Source organism: Artemia franciscana, unplaced genomic scaffold (assembly GCF_032884065.1).
Source record: "Artemia franciscana unplaced genomic scaffold, ASM3288406v1 Scaffold_284, whole genome shotgun sequence".
Classification (NCBI taxonomy): Eukaryota; Metazoa; Arthropoda; class Branchiopoda; order Anostraca; family Artemiidae; genus Artemia; species Artemia franciscana.
In genome coordinates this window covers 271518-291887 of record NW_027063596.1, presented here as the reverse complement: position 1 = coordinate 291887, position 20370 = coordinate 271518, and the positions used below count along the sequence as shown (strand labels likewise).

At 36.5% G+C, this 20370-nt stretch overlaps 1 protein-coding gene across 5 annotated transcripts in view; it reads left to right on the top strand.

The window, feature by feature from the left end:
* Positions 1-568: 568 nt before the first annotated feature.
* LOC136043031 (zinc finger and SCAN domain-containing protein 2-like) overlaps positions 569-20370 on the top strand; it is a 38326-nt gene continuing 18524 nt past the window's right edge. For 3 of the 5 annotated variants that reach the window (XM_065727929.1, XM_065727930.1, XM_065727926.1), the window contains exons 1-2: positions 592-689; positions 16991-17187. In XM_065727929.1, coding sequence (XP_065584001.1) covers positions 17148-17187 — 40 coding nt within the window. In that variant the 5' untranslated portion in view covers positions 592-689; positions 16991-17147. Of the gene's footprint in view, positions 690-734; positions 760-16990; positions 17188-20370 lie in introns of those variants that run through there. The other 2 variants (XM_065727928.1, XM_065727927.1) reach the window with 2 other exon arrangements.

Sequence of the window (20370 nt, the reverse complement as noted above, 5' to 3'; positions counted from 1 at the left end):
ACTGTTCCGCCCCAAATAAAAACAACTTTTTAATGAAATTTTTAATAAGAAAATCACGGGAGTTAGCCCCTTGCCCTCTCCATGGCCAAACTCCTCCCTCCATAGAAAACAACATACTATTAACGATATTTCAATCCATAAATCACGGGATTTCACCCCAGGCCTTGCCTATATTTCCTGATCCTTCCTCCAAAAATATCAAAGCTGGCTTCTGACCCTCCTCGGCCTGAACCCCCCTACCCCTTCCAAGAAGTGATATAGTGCTATAGGATTGAATTCTTAAAAGGATTTTTGGCACCACTGTCAACTTCACAAGGAAACACAGAAAAAACAGGGAATCTTGATCCTTAAGGAAAACAGAATATGTAACAAGCCCTTATGCCTCATTAAAACTTACTCACACCCTGAGCTCTTTACTTCTTCAAGACTTTTTCTCTGAAATATGAAATGCTTCAGAAATTCGAATAATTTGCTGTTCAAAACACACGTAAAGTACAAGGCTCGTGTGAGCGGTGAAAACTTTACGGAAACACACTTTTTGAACCACTTTACGAGCCCTCCATAAGGTTTATTATTTGGATACGTTTAAGTAAAACGTTGAAAATGGCAATAAATTTCAAAATTTGAATGATATGAAGTCAAGCATTACTAGTTTTGGGATATAAGCTTCGTATTGTTCGAACTTTGGGGTATAACCAGACTATAGGGATAGGCTAGTTGATAGCTCATCTTTAGAATAGGGAATTAGCATGCAAATGGGTCAGCATGAAATTTTTTTTTTAAGTTTTTCCTAAACGTAGCCTAGATGGCAGACTCCTAATTTTGATTATTAGTTATATAAAGTTAGATAGTTATGATCAGCTTGTGGTTGGGAATAGCTGAGTTGGGGTCTGGGGACTACAGTCTTTGAAAATATCTGGTGTTTCAAAATTGGAACTTATACAAAAGTTACCTCAGTAAAATTCTAGTTAATTGACTTCTTGCATTCTCAGAAAGGGTTTAGGTTAGGAAAATGAAACTTTCAGGAATGAATCTACAGACTAAAGTATAACCCAGGAGGTATTTTGAAGAAGCTACCTCTACTCATTCTCCCTCTAGAGGGCCCTGACCTTTAAAAATATGTGTTTTATAAAAGTGAAACCTGGCAAAATAGATCTTCTGCTTAATTGAAGTACAACAAAAAATTTTTCAGCTTCATAACTTTGCTCAATTCTATTTTATAAGGTTTTAAAGACATGCAAATAGCCTACATTTCCTAAATTTTGAAAAAAAAACATTGATATGGCTCAAAATTCTACTCAAATAACAGGAATTGCATTTTCAGAAATAAAGGCAGAGGAAAAGTAACTAGTAACTGAAAATTAAGGTAAAATGTTGTTTTGTCAAAATTTCCATAGGTATAGACCTATCATGTAGCCAAATTTCAGGGCCCTCTAGAGGGAGAAGGAGTAGAGGTGGATACTTTAAAATACCTTCCTGGGACATGCTTTAGCCTGTCAACCCATCCCTGAAAGTTTCATTTTCCTAACTCAAACCCTTTCTGAGATAGCAAGAAGTTAATTAACTAGAATTTTACTGTTACCTCTTTTTCTAATTTATTTAAATACAATTATTTTCTTTCACAGAACTTGTATTGTAACATCCTCCTGCTTGCTATGTTGTGCATATGCTTTAGCTTATGTTTTGATATGCTATGCTTGTGCTTATATTATGCTTTACTATGCAGATTGTTGTAACCTGGGTTTCTAATATACTGCTTAACAATTGACAAGACAGAAATTTCTACATGGTGTCAGAAAAATGGAATCCACTGTCCCATACCCTGAACTCAATTGGGAAGCAGACAACCTCAAGGAAGCATGGAATAGATTCAAAAGCCATGCAACGCTCATGTTTACAGGCCCCTTGAGTGGAAAGACAGAGACTGTTCAATGTGCATTTTTACTAATATGGGTTGGTGAGAAAGGATCTGGTCTCTTCAGCACCTGGTCTCTCACCAAGGCTGAAAAAAACTGTATTGCTGTGTATATGCAAAAGTTCAATGAATACTTTAGTCCATCTGCAAATCCAATCTTCTCATGTTATGTTTTCCACAAACAGGATCAGAACAACATTGAAACTGTGGAAAAGTTTGTGACAGATCTAAAACTTTTGGTTCATGATTGTGAGTACAGTGCTGCAATCCATGATGAAATGGTACAAGATAGACTTATCTGTGGAGTTAAGTCACCAAAGATACGTGAAAAACTACTGCAGATGGGACCAACATTAACTCTTCCCCAAGCAATCACTACTGCTCGAGCCCACACAGAAACCCAGGCACAACTAAAGTTGATGTCAACAGCAGTGACATCCAACCACAAAATACAAATCAAGCAGGAAATCCACTTCGTCCAGTATAACAAACAATCCAAAGGACCTGCCAGACCCAACATGGCGAGAAGACAAGATTGCTATTTGTGTGGTGAGGATTATTCACCCATGCACAAATGTCCAGCAAAAGGGAAAATTTGCAGCAAGTGCAACAAAATGAACCATTTTGCAAAAGTATGCAGAAGTGGAAAGAAATCCATCAACGCGATTGAGTCAAACAGAGCAGACCCAAATGATGTAAGGTGGATTGATGATGAACTCTTTATTCACGAGGTGTCAATAGAAAATGCAGATGACCAACCCTACTCAGTTCTGCACATCAACCAACAAATCAGCATCAGATTCAAGGTAGATACTGGGGCTCAAGCCAACATCCTCACAAAATATCTACTGAACAACACCAAGCATAACCCACAGATCCACCCTACCCACCAAATCCTTACCAGTTTCTGTGTACAGAAGATCCCAGTGCTTGGTACTTGACAGCTCTTTTGCTCCCACAGCAATGGTAACAGTGAGCTGCTTACCTTTTTCATAGTAGAAGAAGCACCCACACCAATCTTGGGGTTCATTGCTAGTTGTAAGTTGCAGCTGATAAAATGCATCTTTACTCTTAGCAAGTCATCAGATGACCTGTTTACTGAATTTGCAGATCTCTTTGATGGAATTGGGAAATTGAGAGGTGAATGCAAGATTGTTCTGAAAGCAGGAGTACAACCAACAGTCCAACCAATGAAACGCATCCCTGTTGCAGTCCTACCAAGGTTTAAGGAAGAACTAGAGCATATGGAACGCCTAGGTGTCATCAAAAAGGTCACTCACCCTACAGACTGGGTTAATTCTGTTGTGATTGTTGAGAAACCAGACAAGCCACTTTGGATCTGTATTGACCTGCATGACCTGAATAAAGCTATAAAAAGGCCACACCATTCTATGCCAACCTTTGATGAGGCTATTCAAAAGCATGAAGGAGCAAAATTCTTCACAAAACTTGATGCAAGGCATGGGTACTGGTCTCTAGTTCTTGATGAAGAATCATCAGAGCTCACAACATTTGCGACACCATTCAGGAGATTTAAATTCAGGAGGATGCCCTTTGGCCTGATTTCCACTCAAGATGAATTCCAGAGGCAAATGGAAGAAGCATTTGAGAGGGTACCCGGATTCTCAGTCATAGTCGACGATATCATAATTTCAGGAAAATCCAAAACTGAACATGATGTGAACACACGAGCTGCACTCACCAGAGCCAGAGAACAGACCGTAAAATTGAATAAAGCAAATTGCATACTCAAGTCCGAATCAATACCTTACTTTGGTCATGTGATCTCTAAGGATGGCATCCATCCTGATCCAAACAAAGTTAATGCACTGAAGGAAATGCACCAACCATGCAACCGCGAGGAACTTCAGACATTATTAGGGATGCTAAACTACCTGTCCCATTACATCCCAAATCCATCATCCCAGAACAAACCACTACGAACTCTATCAAAGCACCAGAAGTTCGTATGGGAAGAAGTACATGATAATGCGCTCAATACCATCAAAAAATCAATATGTAGCACCATATCCCCTATTAATCCCTCAGTTGGTAACCTAGAGCTACAAGTTGATGCTTCCAAATCAGGCCTTGAGATCGAAAAGGAACTTTACGCCATCGTTTTTGGAATTCGTCACTTCCATCAGTACCTGTATGGCCATAGCTTTGTTGTAGTCACTGACCATAAACCACTTGAAACTCTTATTAATTGACGAATGCAAAAATCATCTCCTCGTCTCCAAAGAATGTTGCTCCAGATTCAGCCATATGATCTTACAGTCATTTTTCGGCCTGGTAAAGAGATCCCAGTCCCAGACACACTGTCCTGCCTATACCTTCAAAGCCAGGATGAAAGTCTACAAAAAGAAATTGAATCATATGTCCACTCCATCATGAGCCTCATTCCCATCAGTCCTGCAAGGCTATTGCAATTGAAGAAAGAAACACTCTTAGACCCTATCCTAGCATGTCTTGCAGACACAATCAAATCAGGATGGCCATCAACAAAAGCTCAAACACCTTCCCTCATCACACAATACTTCAGTTCCAAGCATGAACTCACTGTGATTGATGGAATCATTCTAAAAGGAGATCGCTTAGTAATCCCTAAAATCCTCAACCCTGATATCTTGCACAGCATGCATGCTTCCCATCTCGGTATTGAAAAAACGAAGCAAAGGGCTAGAACAATCGTTTATTGGCCAGGGATGACTGAAAGTATTGAAGAATATATCAAACGTTGCCCAGCATGCCAAGCATACCAAAGGAACAACCAGGAAGATTCTCTCAAGCCTCATGGTATACCTGACCACCCATGGGAACATGTTGGAATAGACATGTCCTATCTGGAACAAAGTCACTTCCTCGTTACGGTTGACTGTTACAGTCGATTTTTCGAAGTTGATCGAATAGGGACAGCTGCCTCATCCCATCAAGTCATATCCTGTCTAAAAGACCATTTCGCAAGGCATGGGATCCCTCGCATCATTACTTCAGACAATGGTCCACATTTCAACTCCCTTATATTTCAAGACTTGACCAACAGGTGGTCCATTGAGCACAGAACGTGGAGTCCCTATCATGCCCAGTCAAACGGATTGGCAGAGAAAGCCGTTGGGATAGCAAAAAACATGATAAAGAAGACCCGATTTTGCAGAAGCAGAATGAGCAATGCCCTTCTTGAGTACAGAAATACCCCAGTAGATGGAATGGCGTCTCCTGCCCAGCTATTAATGAGTAGGAACTTGCAATCAACAATACCCTGTACCCTTGAGCATATCACTCCCAAAATAGTTCCCAAATGTGAATTCGTTGAAAGTCGCCTGGAGTGCCAACTAAGGCAGCAAAAGTACTACAATCATCACTCAAAGGACCTTCAAGAACTGAAACAAGGGCAATCTGTGGAAGCACAGATCCAAGGAAAATCTTGGGAACCAGCTGTCATGTTGCACAAACACGAACTGCCAAGATCGTACGTCGTACAAACTCAAGATATGAAAGCATATCGTCGAAACCGAAAATACCTGAGAATGTCCCCAGATGACACAGATCTAGAACAATATCAGCATACCAACTCAATCTGTGGAAGCACAGATCCAAGGAAAATCTTGGGAACCAGCTGTCATGTTGCACAAACACGAACTGCCAAGATCGTACGTCGTACAAACTCAAGATATGAAAGCATATCGTCAAAACCGAAAATACCTGAGAATGTCCCCAGATGACACAGATCTAGAACAATATCAGCATACCAACTCAAATGGGGTACCGCAGTTGAGTTCCACATCATCTCCAAACGCGTTCTCAACCCCGTCAAAAAGCCCACCCCCAACTGTCCTTATTCAAGCCCCAGGGTCAAGCCCAAAAGTCAGTAGCCACATTCAGGACGAAGTACCGCCACCCGCCATGACACGTCTTGGGAGAATAATCAAACCTCCAAAAAGGCTTAATTTATAAGTTGTCGTTGTTGTTATTTTTTTGTTTCTTTTTGTTTTTATTTCCTTTCTTTTCCCTTTTTGGGGAAGAAAGGGTGGATACACGTAAATGGAAGATTTTGGTTAAGTTTTGTTGTCATGTTAAAGTGTCCAGAAGAAAGGAGATGTAACATCCTCCTGCTTGCTATGTTGTGCATATGCTTTAGCTTATGTTTTGATATGCTACGCTTGTGCTTGTATTATGCTTTACTTTGCAGATTGTTGTAACCTGGGTTTCTAATATACTGCTTAACAATTGACGAGACGGAAATTTCTACAGTATTAGATTAAGTCTAACCAAGGTTTACTGTATCTGTCATTCGGATATGTTATATACAGTATTTTTTTACAAACTAGGCTATGTGTTGTACAGCCTACATTCAGGTTACATTTTGGAACAAAGGTTGAATATTCCACTATCACTTCTTTTTCTTTATGTTTTTTTTTATTTGTCACCCTTCCCTTTTCCCTATCATTTTCAGTATTCTATGAAAAGTGGACCATTGGAGGGACTTTTTCATGGGGGAAGGTGTAACCTAGAACCATGACCAAGATAAAGCTTTGTTTTCTAATATAAGCAAAACTGTGAACATAAGAGATTATATAGTGATGTAAATATTAGAGTAAGGATTAGGGTAAAAAATCAGTATCCAGTTGAGCAAAATTATGTAAAACTTAAACTCTCACATCTTGTTACAAAATAAGAATTGAGAGGAATTGTATATATCAGGGAAAAGCCAAAAATATAAGCTATACATCAATATAATCATTTTTAAAATCATTTAAGATAAGCTTTTGAAATTATTAATTCATTGACTATACAAGGACCTTTTTTGGAAATACCTATAATCCTATTTTGTCGTGTATATCCTTTTAGTTTTTCAGTTTTATTCAAATATTGATAGAAAGCTGATTTTCTTCTGATTCTAAAAATATAACTTTTTCTGCAATATTTATTCTATATATCACAAATATCAAAAATAGGCCTAGTGTTTTCTTTTCAATTATTTGGCAAAACAGAGATCACATTTTTATGGCACTTGGTATTAACCTGAAAAATTAGAAAGAATGAGGTATTTTTAACTTACGAACGGGTGATCGGATCTCAATGAAATTTGATGTTTAGAAGGATATCGTGTCTTAGAGCTCTTATTTTAAATTCCGACCGGATCTGGTGATATTGGGAAGGGGAGTTGGGAGGGGGAAACCTAAAACTCGGAAAACACTTAGAGTGGAGGGATTGGAATGAAACTTGGTGGGAAAAATAAACACAAGTACTAGATACATGATTGACATAAACGGAATGAATCCGCTCTCTTTGGGATAGTTGGGGGGGGGGGTTATTTCTGATAAATTAGAAAAAATGAGGTATTTTTAACTTACGAAAAGATGATCGGATCTCAATGAAATTTGATATTTAGAAGGATATCGTGGCTCAGAGCTCTTATTTTAAACCCGACCAGATCTGGTAACATTGGGGGGGGGGGGGGGGTTGGGAGGGGGAAATCTAAAACTTGAAAAACACTTAGAGTGGAGGGATCGGGATGAAACTGGGTGGAAAAAATAATCACGAGTCCCAGATACATGATTGACATAACTGGAACGGATCCACTCTCTTTGGGGTAGTTGGGGGAGGGGTTAATTCTGAAAAATTAGAAAAAATGAGGTATTTTTAACTTACAAACAGGTTATCGGATCTCAATGAAATTTGATATTTAGAAGGATATCGTGTCTCAAAGCTCTTATTTTAAATCCTGACTGGATCTTGTGACGTTGGGGGAAGTTTGGGGTGGGGGAACCTAAAATCATGGAAAACACTTAAATTGGAGGGATCGGGATGAAGCTTGGTGGAAAAAATAAGCAGAAGTCTTACATACGTGATTTACATAATTCGAACGGATCCGATCTATTGGGGGGGGGGGGGTTAATTCTGAAAAATAAGAAAAAATGACGTATTTTTAACTTACGAAGGAGTGATCGGATCTTCATGAAACTTCATATTTAGAAGGACCTCGTAAATCAGATCTCTTATTTTAAATCTCAACCGAATCAAGCGTAATTCGGGGGGGGGGCGGAAATCTTAGAAAATACTTAAAGCGGTGAGATCAGGATGAAACTGGATGGGAAGAATAAAAACCTGTCTAAGATACGTGACTCACATAACCGGACTGGATCTGCTCTCTTTGGTGGAATGGGAGGGGGGTTAATTTTGAAAATTGAGGTATTTGTAACTTACGAAAGGGTGACCAGATCTTAATGAAATTTTATATTTAGAAGGATCTTGTGTTTTAAAGTTCTTATTTTAAATTCCGACCAGATCCTGTGACGTTGGGGGGAGTTGGAGGGGGAAACTGGAATTCTTGGAAAATGTGAAAATTGGGGTATTTTATCTTACGAATAGATGATCGGATCTTAATGAAATTTGATTTATAGAAAGAATTCATGTCTCAGAGCTCTTATTTCAAATCCCGACCAGATCGTTTGACATTGGGGTAGTAGGAGGGGGACATCTTGGAAAAACACTTGGAGTGTAGGAATTGGGATGAAGCTTGGTGGATAGAATAAACAAATGTCCTTGATACATGATTGACAGAATCGTCCTGGATTCGCTCTCTTTGGGGGAGTTTGGGGGAGGGGTTCAGTGATTTGGCGAGTTTGGTGCTTCTGGACGTGCTAGGACGATGAAAATTGATAGGCGTGTCAGGGAGCTGCACAATTTTACTTGATAAAGTCGTTTTCCCAGATTCGACCATATGGGGGGCTAAAGGGAGAGGAAAAATTAGGTATTTATAACTTACGAGTGGGTGATTACCGGCATTAAGCCTCTTATTTTCCTTTTTAAATCAATCTATTGATTCATAGAATTTTGTTAGAGCTCATACCATATGATCTATTGGCTCTTAGCTCTTGTTACCTCGTCACAAGTGCCATATGAGCTCTTGTTAATTTATGCTGACAAATTATGGGTGAGAATTTGACTTAGAAGACAGGGTTCTTGTTACTGCCCCCACATTGCATCATGCTGTAGGAAAACAGGGGCAGCCCAAAAACCCATTGTTATTTTTCTGGAATTCTAAAGAAAAGTGGTCTTTCCTAAAGAGATGTCTTTTACTGTAGCAGACCAGCTTTTATCTACCCAAAAACTGTTGGGAATTTCTCTTTTTTAAATGATTTTAAATATGAGCAACTAAAGCAGGACATAATCTGATTCGTAGGAATATTTAGGCAACTACATCAGGACATAATCTGATTAATAGGAGTTTTTTTGGAAAGGATCTTGTTGCAAGCATTTCAGTGTTTTTCTTCTAGTTTTGTATATATCCCAAGGCTTTTTTTAGGACAATGTTGGGGTGGGGGGGGACCTTAAATAGGGAGCCTAATACTGCTGGTTTTAAAATTTTGATTTTAGAGAAGCTATAAATTTCAACAAGTAGCAAGTAACTGCATAAAATTGTCAGACATTTGCAAATACTCTTATATCTATGAGGAGTCTGTAAGATGATTTTCATAGTGGACACCATTACAAGATGGTGATTCTTATGAACGAAAGACTATTTGTTATGAAAAAAATCTGAAAAATAAAATTTGTTAAAAGCCTGGTCTGTAAACTCATAGAGGGAATCCTTAGAGATTACATCATTATACTGTACTGGAAAATAAGCTGATCAACTCAAACCAAATTGGCTTTCTACCAAGAAAGGGCACCACAACTGCACTTCTTGAAGCCTTGAATGACTGGGTGGAAACCATTGAAAGTGGAAAGTCTGTTCTTGCAGTACTCTTTGATATGGAAAGGTCTTTGACTCAGTCCCACACTCTGAATTACTAAACCAGAACAAAATCTTCAACCTGACACCCACCATTACCACCTGGATAGAGGATTTCCTCAAAAGCAGATCCCAGCAAACAAGAACAATAGAATTTTCTCCAAGCAAAGTCACATAGAAAGCAGTGTCATCCAGGGCAGTACCCTTGGGCCCACACTTTTCCTACTCCATATAACCTCTGCCACCACAGGGCTAAGCAGCCCCCACAAAAATCTACCATACATGCAACAGCCAAGACAATGTAGACACCCGCAAAGAGACATCAACATTTTCACTTCAAACTTTTCAAATCTCAGCCTCAAACTCAACATCATGAAGTGCATAGTATATCTATTATATATATACATATATATATATATATATATATATATATATATATATATATATATATATATATATATATATATATATATATATATATATATCCTTCTGTCTCTCTTTTTTTTTTTCTTTTTTTTGTGTGTGTTTGTGCTGTTGCATTGGTGATTTCTCTTTTCATGATATATATATATATATATATATGGATAAGACCAAAAGACAGCTGCCCCCCTCATCTAACAGTTTGAGACAGGCTGGGAAAAACACACACTATGCCAGTCAAAGATAAGGAAAAAGATCTTGGCATCATCATTGACAATAAGCTCAAATTTCACCTCCAAACCAATGCAGTAGCCAACAAAGCTAATGGGGTACTGTCCTTGATCCACAGATTCTTCAAGTACTTCAGCAGGAAAATGCTCACCCAGATAACTTCGAAGACCACACTGCCTTTCCATGACGAAAGTAAAACAGTTCAAAATAGGGATGATACCTTTTTGTTGACAGTGAAATATAAAATTATTTAACTGGATATTTCAAACACATATACAGTGTTCATCATCAGCAGTAAAACTAAAAGACATGAATAAAAATAAACAGAATTTATACCTAATAAACTAATTACATATAGTTTATTGCTCTTATTTTTTTTCAATGCAACAGCCGAGGCAAATCTCCTTGACCTTTTCGGTTCCGGTTCATTAGATTTAACTGACGTATTACGTGGACAGAGGTCATAGCTCTTAGGTCAAGTGATATTTACTTTATTTGACCTCAGTAAATTATCATAAATTGAGTTCAATCCAAATTCACCTGTATCTCTGTTTATGGAATTATTCTTGAATAGAATTTTTTTTTAATTTCGATTGTTTTCTGAATAGAAAAAAATTCTATTCAAGAATAATTCCATAAACAGTGATACAGGTGAATTTGGATTGAACTCAATTTATGATAATGCATTGTGGCTGTTGCATTGAAAAAAATAAGAGCAATAAACTATATGTAATTAGTTTATTAGGTATAAATTCTGTTTATTTTTATTCATGTCTTTTAGTTTTACTGCTGATGATGAACACTGTATATGTGTTCGAAATATCCAGTTAAATAATTTTATATTTCACTGTCAATAAAAAGGTATCATCCCTATTTTGAACTGTTTTACTTTGCTCACCCAGCTGTAAAAAACTCTAGTCCAGCTGATCATTGAGTATGGAAACATAGCCTGGGGGTATCCTACATCAGGGACTGCACAGCCATGGAAAAGGTCCAATGTAGAGCAACCAGAATGATGCCAGGCCTATAAGAGAAGCCATACAAAGACCGCCTAAAAACTCTTGAGCTGCCAAGTCTGTCATACAGACATAAGCAAGGAGACGCCATCCAGATGTTCAAGATGAAAGCCAAAATAAAAAATCTGCCATTTGAAAATTTCTTAAGAAAAACAGCCATAAACCAAACCAGAGGCCACTCAGAAAAGGTGTACAAGCCAGAAGCCAGAAAACATGCCTGTGCAAACTTTTTCTGAATGCAAGCAGTCAACACATGGAACAACCTGTCTGAACATGCCATCCAAGCACCAAACATCAATATCTTCAAAAACAGAGTTGACAAGTCCTGGGAAAAAACACAATAACAAATTCAATGCATTTGCTAAGTTGATACATAGCTAAGTTAGTCAACATAAGTTTAGGCAACAGGCCTGTTTTTTGTCCATGTAAAATGACCCAGCACCTGCAACATCAATTCAATGTAATGTGTACCACCAATGACTCTGGTGAATATTTAAATTTTTATCTCATCTTCATAATTCTTAAAGTTCACAAGTATATTGTTGACATGATTGAAAAAATGGTGCAGACTGCAAATATATTTTCTAATTTTTTTCTATCAAAATGAATTATTTTGATGAAATAATTAGTGATAGTTAAGTAATCATGAAATCAGCTTTGTGCATGTTCCAATATTTATTGATATCAAAGAAATCAAATGGTATATGCATTTGGACCATTGTCTTGTAAACAAAACTACAAAATAATTTAAACGATTTTTTTTTTTAAACAGACCTAACACCATAATAAAAACTGAAATAACATTAAGCAAATTACATTTTTTTTCCTGTTTCTAGCAAATTGAAAAGAGAGTAACTATAAATGAAAAAAAGTTTAATAAAACATAACACAGAAACATAATGTATAAAAAATAACACAACACAAATAGCAATGAAAATAACATACAAATATAACATAGAAAATGGAATTGTATAAATAACAACAAAAAAAGAGGATCACCCAGCAGATCAACTAAAACAAAGATATTGATTACATTTTGCATGCAATATATAACATTACACTTCAGATACACAATACTTCAATTTAAATTCAATTTGCTGTTTCAACATTACACTTCAATTTCATTTTTTATGCAATATATAACATTACACTTCAGATATATTACACTTTAAGAAATTAACAAATAAAAATCATGATTTGAATAAAAAGAGTTTTAGAATTTCTTTCATCTTTTTATATTTGCAGTAAGGGGCTTGTAGCTCCATATTTTGAGTTTTTTCTTGAATTTTTGGCCCAAGGTGGGAAATTAAGGAGGTGCTTACAATATTTATAATGATAGGAATTGAAAGCTCTCTTATCTACTTCTGACACAATTTGCCAAAAGGGAGATAACAATAGAAAGTGCAGTATAACAAACACACTATAAAAGCTTGCAAGTAAAAAACAGTTAAAGAATAATTTACTACCAACAAGGAATGTATAGGTAAAGCAAAATTTTCCTGCAAAATTCTGAATAAGAGCCAGGCAAGTTAATTTATGCTTTGACATACTTGAAAGGTTCAAGATAAGTAATAGTGCTAGAAATGGTACAAACCTGATTACCGAGCTGAAGAGAAATGATAGAGGGCTGTTTAGGTTGAGGTCAAACACAAGTGTTTTACTTTTATTGTCATTAAACAAAAGACCATTCTTATGATATGCAGTTTCCAGCCAAGAAAATTTTTTCCCTACTCAGGAAAATAACATGCTGGGACTCAGGATATCATCTAGATATTTCAATAGCTTTAATTCCACAAAACACACAACTCTGAAGTACAAGTTGTTGTGGCTCAAGAGCACTATTATTGTATAACAGAGGGCCTTCACAAAGGGGAATCAATGCTACAGGCCTATTAGTTGGAGTAGATGACTTAGGAAAATTGATCACTACTTTTAGCTTGTAATACAGATCTCTAAGCATTATAACACTAGACCTAGACAGACTATGCTAACAAGTGCTTAAAATTAGTTACATGTGTATTCAAGAGTCAAAGACCCTAACACCATGCACAACAAATAGAAGCTGTGTCTGTGTTCCAGAGTCAAAAGCTCTCTTAAGTTCTTTTACAACAAATATAAACTTCTTTTGCCTTTTCATCATTACTGATCAGCAGGTGTGCAGCAAGACAATGTACATGCTTACTAATTAGGCTTACTTCTAAGCCAAAATAACTATCAGGAGTGGAACACAAACTATTTACATCATTAATTCTAAGCAGCTCCATTAATTGACTCAAAACCTGGGAAGCAATAATAGCATGTTTTGATTTACATTGTTCTTGCTCTTTGCCTTTTTTGGGTAACTTTTCCTCTTGAAAAAATATCTGGTACAAATACTTAACAAAAACTCACCTCATTATGTAGAATATATTTTATTCAGTACAATAGTATCAGCTAACCTGAGCATGCCATGATACAAAAAAGAACCAAAACGAGGACCAGAAAAATAAAAAACAAATGAATAGCAAAACAAAAAATTAAAGCAGCTAGTCAATAAATTAGAGTCTTCAAGGTCAATAAATTAAAATGAGTCAATAAAAAATTAATATAGAATTAATATAAGTCAAGAATCAATTTTCAGACTTAAAATAGTGAACATTTGTACAGAATATATCAGAATATTAAATATATAAATGGTTGGTACATTCAAAAACACTCAAGCAAATATGTGAAATAAACTGCATCAAACATTAAGTATTTGCTAAGGTAATATTATTAAAATACCAAGTAGGATAAGGGATAAATGATTTGCCATATCTCTTGTTACTAGAGGCTGGGTAAGTCATTAGCTGTGGGCAATTATTTTTTATTTTTCATAGTCTAGTGACTGGTCCTTCAGTAGGTGGCCCCTAAGGTCAGGTAGTAGACCATGATGAGCTAGCGAATTCAAACAAATTAGTCCAAACTGATATGTCAATTCATGTCTATGACTGTGAAGTGAATTCAGGTTGGGTTGTTTTAGTGCATCATCATATGTTGAGTAGTTATGTCCAAGTATAATTTTTACAGCTCTTTTTCTATCATCTCAATTCTATCTGATTGATTTTCTGTCAGATCTGGATGCCAAGCCAGACATGCACACTCAAGTGAAGGTCTAACATAACTGCAGTATACAGACTTTAAAAACCTCAGCTGGCATAGCAAATCTCTTCATGTTAGAAAATGAATGTAAAAGTGATGCATTTTTTTTAGTCAGATAGTCTGTATGCAAGTTCCATCTTATATCTTTGCCAAAAAGTACTTCAAGTATTTTAATAGTTTTCTTTGTTGACAGTAGAGAAATAAGAGAAGAGTTGCTGTCAACCTTTAAGAAGGAAAAAGTCATATAAGAGCTCTTAGCTTCACTGACCGTCAGTTTTACCTTTCCTAATTCAGCTTTTAGGTTGTTAATTAAGTAAAAAAATACAAGTTTTATAACTGCAAGTAAGGAGTAACATCAAAACTTCAAGCAAACAGAAATTATTCTGTATATGAAAGGGGTTGTCCCCTCCTTAATGCCTCACTCTTTACACAAAAATTTGACTCTTTCTCACAACTCAACTTTTTAAAACAATAAAAAAAAAACTTTAGCGTATAGAGCACGGCGTTGAGGAGGAGAAAACCCCTTTCATAAATGGAGTAATATATGTTCGTTTTAAGTTTTAATGTTGCTCCATACTTGCAGTAAAAAAACTTGTTTTTTTATTTAGTTTCTGAACTTTTTTAATTAATGCATGTTTTATTTTGGCTCACCACACATGAATAATTAAAATAATATTTGCATATTAATTTTTTTGGCTGAATGGCTTTCTAATAGTCTTGATTGGACAATTTTGATAAAACAGGGTATGGGGGAGAAGGCCTAGTTGCACTCCAATTTTTGTTACTTAAAAAGGCGACTAGAACTTGGTATTTTTTTTTACAAACGTTTCTATTAGTAATAAATATACATAACTTACAGATTAACTTATGTAATAAACCTATTGGAACCTATGTGATTTCTTTAATTTATTCCATCATGTTACTGGCTGGTCAATATATGAACTCTCTCAGATAATGACTGAGAAGCATTGAATTATATTATTATGATTATGCTCCACAAATCTCATGCATTTTTCTTCTTCAAAATCCGAAACTTGATGTAGATGGCCATACAGTCTTTAACTTTGATTTTATTATCAGAGAAACTGAATGGCAATGGATTATGAGCCGAGCGCTTCGATTTCATTATCAGAGAAACTGAATGGCAATGGATCATGAGCCAAGCACTTCGATTTCATTATCAGAGAAACTGAATGGCAATGTATCATGAGCCAAGCGCTTCGATTTCATTATCAGAGAAACTGAATTGCAATGGAACATAAGCCAAGTGGATGATAGAGCCTTAGAACCTGTTGCCATGCTGGAGCTGCAGTGGTGATTCCCTAAAAAAGGAAGTAAACTGAATTTGGTGATTGTGAAGTTGATTTTGTGAATCCTATGTTTTTTTATGGTTTATGAGGTTCCAGGCAGTTTACTGGGATAGTGGCTGTTTTGTGTTAGGAAGAAGATGTTAGGAACCTTGGGCCTGATTATCAGATTCAGGTCCTTTCTGTTTCTTTTGCTAAATTAAATTATTTCAATTTTTTACTCTGTGTTTCAGCTCCACTTCCCTTTTTTACTTCATAATAATAAGTTCTCCCCTTTAGGGTAATATTTTTTCTCACAGACTGACTTATTAGCTTGAATATTAATTGCGCTGTTAGGAAAATGGATCTCAGACCAAAATGTATTTTTGATTGTTAGACGTCTATGAAAATTTATTGGATAGAAGGGAGAATTAGTTCTTTCGTTGTAGTTTCTACATGGCCCTATTGTGCACCCTTTGAGGGCTAAAATTGTTTTTGCTCCATGACTCATGCTTTTTGTGGTTTATATTTTCGTTTTGGAAAAGAAAATTATTTCTTAGCCATTATATGTGATTTGACTTGAAGAAAAATAAGCTATTCAATCTTCTATTGACTTCTTGTTTTTCAACTTGTCTAGAGTTGAAATGGGTTATTTGGTTGAGCAGTGTTTGGTACAGGGATAGAGTATTGTGTTATTTGTGGTATTGTCCCTGCGGGAAAAGTGTGAGTTTCTGAAGTCAATCTTTAGGCTTGATGACTGTGGCAACTTGGGCCAAATAGTTTGGCACACACATGTCATGGAAAGCACACTTATCGTATCCTTTCTAATTATTTAAAATCAGCAAGGGCAGAACGCATATAATCCGTGGCGAGTTAGAGTGGATTGTTGCGCCATTGTGCTAGAGGACTTCCACTATTGGGCTCAAGACTGACCGTAGCAGCTCATTAGATATACAAATGACTAGGGCAGAATACGAGATACTGTAGACTGCTTGATTCCGATACCGTGTTCTAGTATCATCAGTAGTGGCACTGGTGCAGCTGTCCAATTTACCAAGGCAACGGCATGTAACCACGTTGGCGGTGCCATACCACAACACTGATGGGTCCAAGCCAGAACAGTATTTATTTATTTGGTTTTATGGCTGATGCTGACGTTTGCACATAGCCAAAATACTCAGTTTGTTTCTTCAGCAATTCACCCTCTTTCAATGCATTTACTGTCACAATTCAAAGCTTTTAATTTTTTTTTTCATTTTAGATTCTTGTCAAGGGTTTTAGAGCTTTCCTAAACAGTAAGGACACCTTGTCTTTCCAGAGCTGCTGTTTGAAATGTCTATTCATCTGAAAATTCATTTTACCAGAAGACGCAACTTAATCTAGAAAGCTAGCTGTGAATTTGTCTTGATTGGTGAATAATGGACCAGATTAAACTATGTTATGCTGCGGTTAAGGAAGGTAATTGATTCCTTGCAATGCACACTGATATTCCTATTTTTATGTATGCCAATTTTTCTTGAAGAAAGTAGTCAACAAATGAATTTTAAAATAAATCAATGTTTAGAAAGTAATTTACTTTTACTGAATGTTGTCATAACCATAAGGATTGTCGTTGTTGTCATAAAAATAATGATTACTGAGAAGAACTAGTGAATTTAGATTGCAGTTTAATATACATTGGTATTCGTTCCAGAAGGTCTTGTCAAATTGAAATTTTTTTATGTTATAAAATCAAAAAACGTTCAGAACGCCCATTGTTTTTGATTAAACCCAAATTTGCATTCCTTTGACTTCATTATTCATTGGAAATATATTAGTTTTGGATTTCATTAATTTATTGATAGATATTTTTGTTTCTTTTGCTGGAATTAGTATTTACCAATTTCTGCTTATCATTGGCTTAGTGTAGCTGCTTACTTTTCTTAAATTTTGTTGTTTTTGTAAAAAAAAAAATTTTTACTTCGAGACTCAATTAGTCAACATAAGGCTTCAACTGTCAGAGGCAACGCTATAATGCCTCATAGCTAAAGGGCAATAGTAAAGAAAGTCCTATGGACATGGCCAGTCATAAATCTTTTAATCATTTGTTTTTATATCCAGTTGTCTCCAAATGGCTCCAGCTCAAATGGCTCCAAAATTGGTAGACTATTCGAATTATCATTACTCAATGGATATCTACCAAATGGCTCCAGTTCAGATGGCTCCAAAACTGATACACTATTTGAATTATCATTACTCAATGGCTATCTACCAAATGGCTCCAGTTCAAATGGCTCCAAAACTGATAGACTAATTAAATTATCATTACTCAATGGCTATCTACCAAATGGCTCTAAAACTGATAGATTATTTGAAATATCATTACTCAATGGCAATCTACCAAATGGCTCCAGTTCAAATGACTCTAAAACTGATAGACTATTTGAAATATCATTACTTAATGGGCTATCTACCAAATGGCTCCAATTCAAATGGCTCCAAAATTGATAGACTATTTGAATTATCATCGCTCAATGGGTATCTACCTTAGTTCTCTGCTAGGATGAATAATAGACTATCCATCAACGACTGAAATGAATAATTTTGTTTACAGTTTTTTAAAAAGTTAGGTTAGCTTTGTCTCTCACAGAGACCAGATGTCTTGGCTTCACTCTAGTTAGCCCTAACTCTCAAGTTTTTCGTCACTTCCACCAAGTTATTTTAATTCAAAATTATGCAAATTGTAAATTTCCGCTGTAACCTACCAAATTTACCCATGAAAGGGGTAAATTATGAATGGGGTGGTTGTATTATCTCTGGAGGGGATTAATCCCTCCCACACCTCGTATTTTCCCGACATGCACCAGATAGAAATTTGGAGATGGCCATTTGTTGTCGCAGGAACTTCGAAAAGAGTTCATTCGATTGAAAATTGAAAGGGCGAGTGTCCTTTTTAATATTTAAAAGTGATTGGAGGGCAACTAATCCCTCTCCTATGCCAACCATTCCCCCAAACACATTCAGTCAAAATTTTGAGATAGCCATTTTGTTCAACGTAATTGAAGGTCCAGAAATTATGTCTTTTAGGATGACAGTCCTCACAGCCCTTAGGGCAATGATTATAAGCTATGCCCTGGGGCCATATAAGGTATATATAGAAAGGGCGATCGTAAAAACCCTGGAATGGGCTCATTTGATTTGAAATCAGATGCAATAGTGTCCTTTTAAGATTCAGTTGTCAGAGGGTGGATACCCCCCCCCCCCCACTTCATATGTTCCTGAAATGCATCTGATAGAAATTTTGACGTTGCCATTTGTTGCCTAAGAAACTTTGAAATAAGCTCCTTTGATTGGAAATTGAAAGGACTAGTGCTCTTTTTGATACTCGAAAGTAATTTGAGGGTTACTAATCCCTCTCCCACGCCCATCATTTCCTTAAACACATCCAATCGAAATTTTGAGATAACCATTTTGCTCAACGTTTTTGAAAGGTCCGGAAATTATGTCTTTGGGGATGACACCCCCTTACAGCCCTCACGGGAAGGGTTGTAAGTGTGTGCCCTGGAGGTATATAAGGTATATATTGAAAGAGTGATAGTATAAACTTTCAAGGGCATCATGGGATTGGTAATCAAAAGTCCTAGCGGCCTTTGGAGATTCAGAGCGATCGGAGTTTGGATACCCCCTCCACCACACCTCATATTTTTCCGAAATGCTTCTGATAGAAATTTTGAGATGGTCATTTGTTGTCTTAGAATCTTAGAAAATAGCTGATTTGATTGTAAATCGACAGGGCTGGTTCCTTTTTAATAGTCGAAAGTGAATGGAGGGCAACTAACCTCTTCCCACGCTCACCATTTCCCTAAGCCTATTCAATCCAAATTTTAGATAGCCATTTTGTTCAAAGTAATTGAAAGGTCCGGAAATTATGTCTTTGAGGATGACAACCCCCCATAACCCTCAGGGCAAGGGTTGTAAGTTATGCCCTCGGGCATATAAGTTATATATAGAAAGGGTGATCTTTTAACCTTTAGAGGGAGCACATTGGATTTGTAATCAGAAATTCTAGTGCTCTTATTAAGATTCAGAGTGATCGGAGGGTGGATACCCCCACACTTCGTATTTTCCCGAAATGCATCTGATTTAAATTTTTAGTTGGCCATTTGTTGTTGTAAAAACTTCGAAAACAGCTCATTCGATTGGAAATTGAAAGGGTCATGGCTGTTTTCAATTGTCTAAAGTGATTGGGGGTAACAACCCCCCTCCCACGCCCAATATTTTCCCAAACATATCCAATAAAAATTTTGAGATAGCTATTTTGTTCAACGTAATTGAAAGGTCCCGAAATTATGTGTTTTAGGACGCCAACATCCCCCTTCCTATTGCCCTCAGTCCAAGAGTTGTAAATTGTGTCCTGGGGTATTTAGCGTATAAATAGAAAGGGTGATCGTATAAATTTTGGAGGAGGATCATTGGATTTGTAATCAAAAATTCTAGTGCCCATCTTAAGACTTAGAGTGATCGGAGGGTGTATACCCCCCACCACACCTTGCATTTTCCCGAAGTGCATCGGATAATAATTTTTAGACTATCATTTGTTGTCGTAGAAACAAAAACAAGAGCTAAGAGCTCATATGGTATGAGATCTAGCAGAAGTCTAAG